Genomic DNA, 4,701 nt, shown 5'->3' with positions numbered 1-4,701 from the left:
CTTGACCGTGTAAACACAGTGTTCTTAAAAGTGAAAGACAGAATCAGAGTCGGAAAAAGAGATATAATTTTCCTGGATTTGAAGAAGAAAAAGGGGGACAATGAACCAGAGGCTCCTAGGAACTAGAAAAGGCAAGATCTTTCCAACATCTCAAGAAAGGAATACAAGCCTGCATACCTTAATTGTGTATATTTATGTACCTGAATGCATTTGCTTCCCTTTTGTTTTCAGGTCTTGGCAGAAAACCTCACCATGGTCACCGAGTTCCTTTTACTGGGTTTTTCAAGTCTTGGTGACATTCAGCTTGTTCTCTTTGCAGTTTTCCTTTCTCTGTACTTAGTCATTCTCAGTGGCAATGTCACTATTGTTAGTGTCATCCGCCTGGACAAAAGCCTCCACACACCAATGTACTTCTTCCTCGGCATTCTCTCAACATCAGAGACCTGCTATACCTTCGTCATCCTACCCAAGATGCTCATCAATCTCTTTTCTGTGGCCAGGACAATCTCTTTCAACTGTTGTGCCATCCAAATGTTCTTCTTCCTTGGTTTTGCTATTACCAATTGCTTGCTATTGGGAGTTATGGGTTATGATCGTTATGCTGCCATCTGTCACCCTCTACATTACCCTATCCTTATGAGTTGGCAAGTATGTGGAAAATTGGGAGCCTTCTGTGGGGTTGGTGGGTTCTTGGCCTCACTAACAGTAGTATATTTAGTTTTCAGCCTCCCTTTCTGTAGTGCCAACAAAGTCAACCATTACTTCTGTGACATCTCACCAGTTATTCGTCTGGCTTGCACAAATACAGATGCTCATGAATTTGTCATATTCATCTGTGGTGTTCTTGTACTCGTGGTCCCATTTTTATTCATTTGTGTTTCTTACATCTGCATTCTGAGAACTATCCTGAAGATTCCCTCTGCTGAAGGCAGATGGAAAGCCTTTTCCACCTGTGCGTCTCATCTCACTGTTGTCATTATTCACTATGGCTGTGCTTCCTATATCTACTTGAGACCAACAGCAAACTATGTGTCCAACAAGGACAGATTGGTAACAGTGACATACACTATTGTCACTCCATTATTAAACCCCATGGTATACAGTCTAAGAAACAAGGACGTTCAAGTTGCCATTAGAAAAGTGTTGGGGAAGAAAGGATCCCTAAAATTAAATGATTGATATATTATTATATTTCAGATTCTGTAATAAATATAGCTCTCTGACAAAGAATATATTTCCATATCTTTTTAACTGAGCATTTCTGTTTTTTGAGAATAGTTGGCACATTTTCTTCTCTCAGCTTTTGTAACTCAATTGCAATATAGAAAAGTTCAGATAGAGTTAATTATGTGACACTAATCTCTATTTTTCTTTTAGAATAAGATGTTACTTTGAGGTTTATTGAGTTTAGAATGTGACTGACTGTAAAAATAGTCATTTATTTGGCCTGATCAGTGTTATGGCCATAGTGAATTAATTAATCATTCTAATCCACATATTGCAACAGACAATGTTTTTGAAAGCAATCTCCAAACATGAAATTAGCCTCATGAATACGAGTGGGGGAAGACTTATTTACAATTTAAGGAGTTAGCAGCATATCTAAATCCATTCACAGACCCAATTCGTTGAGAGTCTGCTCAAGGCCAACCTTATCTAAATCATTTCACTCTGTATTACTATTTAATCTTTCTACATTATACATTTGAACATTGCAATGTTCCTTTTTTTACCTGTTTGAGAAATTATTTATATCCTTCTGGCACAGATTTTATGTTTTGTAATTTGAAAATAATGACAGGATAAATTAATTGGCATTCTTGCACCTACTCATAGATATACTCATCTACTACAGACTATGTAGACATTAGGAAATCAAATTCTATATGTCCAGAAGTGGCATAAATTAAATAGAAAACTCCAGAAGTAGACTTTACACTTAATGCCTTGATCAACTTTCATAAAATGTGGGTGAGTTTTGTGTACAGCAGTCTGACATTAAAGTGATTTTTTTTAAAGTTTTTATCTATCATGCTTTATGGCTTTAATTTTCTGTTATCCTCTTCATGTGTGGACCTCCTGAATGACTTTTAAATTTAACTCATCTTTTTCTTAGTGTTTCTAGAAGAGAGAGACACTGTTTTTTTTTGGAGTCAAGTGTGCCTTGCTAAGTCGCTTCAGTCCTGTCTAACTCTTTGCAACCCTGTGGGCTGTAGCCCTCCATGCTCCTCTGTCCATGGGATTCTCTAGGCAAGAATTCTGGAATAGGTTACCATGCCCTCTCCCAGGGGTTCTTGTCAACCCAGGGATTGAACCCATGTCTTGTCTTGCAGCTCCTTCATTGCAGGTAGATTCTTTACCATTGAGTCCCCAGGGAAGCCCTGGAGACAAGTATGCTTTTTGCTTATTCTTTATGTCAGGTCAAAAATTGTGACAAAAATTATGTCAAGTCAAAAATTCTGTTAAACAGACAAGGAAGATTTTATTCAAGATTATTTTAGTAATGGAGAAATACTATAACTAAGTCTGAATTTGGCAACTCTGCCACAACAAACGGGGATAAGGTTTTCAGTGGCTGAGACGAGGTAATGGAAAAGTACTGGAGAACCTTAAGCCATCTGTGTTTACTGCATGATTTTATCAAAAGGAAAAATAAACATCTCTTAGCTTTATTACAGGATGTAATTTTGTGCTTGTAGCAAGGTACTCATCAATGTTGGATTCCTTTCATCCCATGCAAAATGGGGTATTAAGAACAATGTCTTCCTTAATGATCATATTTCAAATGGATGCTCCCAGGTCCTTGAGAAAGACATTTCTGTGTTGTAAAACCTACTAGAGAATTTTAAAATATGTATATATTGGAAGGACAGAAAAATAATTTACAATTACACGGTTTCTAAAACATATGTTCTAAGAAAAGGGAGATCAAGGGTCTAGAGTCAGGAAGAAGCCTTCCCGAAGTTTAATCAAGTTGAAGGCAATGTTAGGCCTAGCCTGGTCACCTATGCTCTGGGCCTCTCTCTTGTAACACATACTGCTCTATGTACATTTCCCTGTGGGGACTGAGGGTCAACAGAAATGTTGATACTCTGGTTATTGCCAGAAATTAACTATCCTTTGTCTTTGACCTAGAGTCCTCATCATCTATGGAGCTATAGAAGACTATCTTAGCTTGCAATGAATGCAAAATCTCATATTCTTACAGTTCTTCACACCACATCTAATGAACTTAAGTAAACAAAATGATAGTATTTGGAAGGTTTGTGGACTGCTCATGTATATGAAGAGAGATTTGATGACAGAGTTTTTGAAGGAACTAGAACAACTGCAAAACTTTTATTCATAGGATCTTATAAATCATCTCTTTAGGGAACTGTCATTCAATGATTTTCTGTCCTCTCTGTTTACTCATGTTTTTAGTCCTGGGTTAGAGAAAATGGTTTGCCTGAGTGAGGTAACAAGTCCAAACTTGTGGTCAAAAGGATAACTTCCTATAATTCCTTTCCCCAATTGGTTTACCTAGAGTCAAACAAAATTCCCTAAAAGTGAGATGCTAAACAAATGAAATTAATAGATCTCCATTAAATTTGACTGCAAAAATACTGTATATGTGTATATATATGTAATACAACATTGTGAGTAAATTATACACTCCAATACACATCAATTAAAACTAAAATAGCAAAACAAAAATCATATGATTGACTTTCAAGTATATACACATTTGTTTGCATATAAGGAGACATCTTTTTCTTTCTTTAATTCCAAAGCTATCCATTTTTAATAAAATACATTCATATGTCCTGAACACTTATTAAGTGTTAGACACTATTTTAGTTACAGGATACATTAGTAAGCAAAAATAAAGAATCTTGTTTCTTCATAGAGTTTATATTCTGTTGCAGAGAAGTGAAACATAAACAATAGACAGGATATATTAGTAAATTATATGTTAGAAGATCATATGTTCCATGGGGGAAAAGTAAGGCAAGGGAGCAAAAGTATTGGTGGTGATGATTTTAACAGGGTGTACAAGAAGATCTCATTAAGAAGGGGCCTTTCAAGCAAATACATGAAAGAAGTGAAGAAGAACATTATGACTGCATAAATTGTCCCTCCTTTTTGTCACCTTTCATCAGCTAAAATTCAGTATCCATCCATGAACAAAAGTACCTCTCGGGGAGCTGGGGGATCCACACCAAAGGACCTAGGGAGAGTTTTTCCCTCCTGTGCCCTGGATAACAGGTAGATAAACCTTATTATGGGTTATGGGACTGGCAGGTGTCTGTGGATTGGTTTTGGCCCCTTTTTGTTGCAGTTGGGGAGCACCTGCAAAGCACTGACTTGGGCATATAGCCAAGGATAAAAGAGCCTTTGTAGAAGTCATGGTTTACAGAGGAAAGATGCCAGCACTCTGTTGAAGCAAAACAATTAAAAAAAAAAACCCCACAAAATACTTGCATTGAATATGTAAGAAGAAATTTTTCAGTGCCACCCCTCCTCTAGGTGGCACAGCTTGGAACTGAACTAGCTGGCAACAACTCTCCTGAGGAAAATGGGAGTGAAATGGCTGAGTGCCCAGGTTCCCCAGCTGTGTGGGATGCTGCTGGAGGAAAGTTTTTTTCTCCTAGAGCACCCAGGGTACAGGCAAGACTCTCATGACTAGATGGGGAGAGGGGATCAGGAAAGGCAGATACA

At 37.4% G+C, this 4,701-nt stretch overlaps 1 protein-coding gene across 1 annotated transcript; it reads left to right on the top strand.

The window, feature by feature from the left end:
• The first annotated feature begins 204 nt into the window (after positions 1-204).
• On the top strand, positions 205-1,179 carry LOC145505940 (olfactory receptor 10R2). Its single transcript, XM_081489306.1, has one exon. It carries the CDS (start codon positions 205-207, stop codon positions 1,177-1,179), a length of 975 nt encoding a protein of 324 aa, XP_081345432.1.
• Positions 1,180-4,701: the final 3,522 nt, after the last annotated feature.

This window comes from Giraffa tippelskirchi, chromosome 5 (assembly GCF_054371585.1).
Source record: "Giraffa tippelskirchi isolate mGirTip1 chromosome 5, T2T-mGirTip1v1.2.pri, whole genome shotgun sequence".
NCBI lineage: Eukaryota > Metazoa > Chordata > Mammalia > Artiodactyla > Giraffidae > Giraffa > Giraffa tippelskirchi.
This window is presented reverse-complemented; position numbering and strand designations above follow the sequence as displayed.

What these genes read in the sequence shown, in the direction of transcription:
- LOC145505940 (XM_081489306.1), top strand. Translation starts at nt 205, where the DNA reads ATGCATTTGCTTCCCTTTTGTTTTCAGGTCTTGGCAGAAAACCTCACC.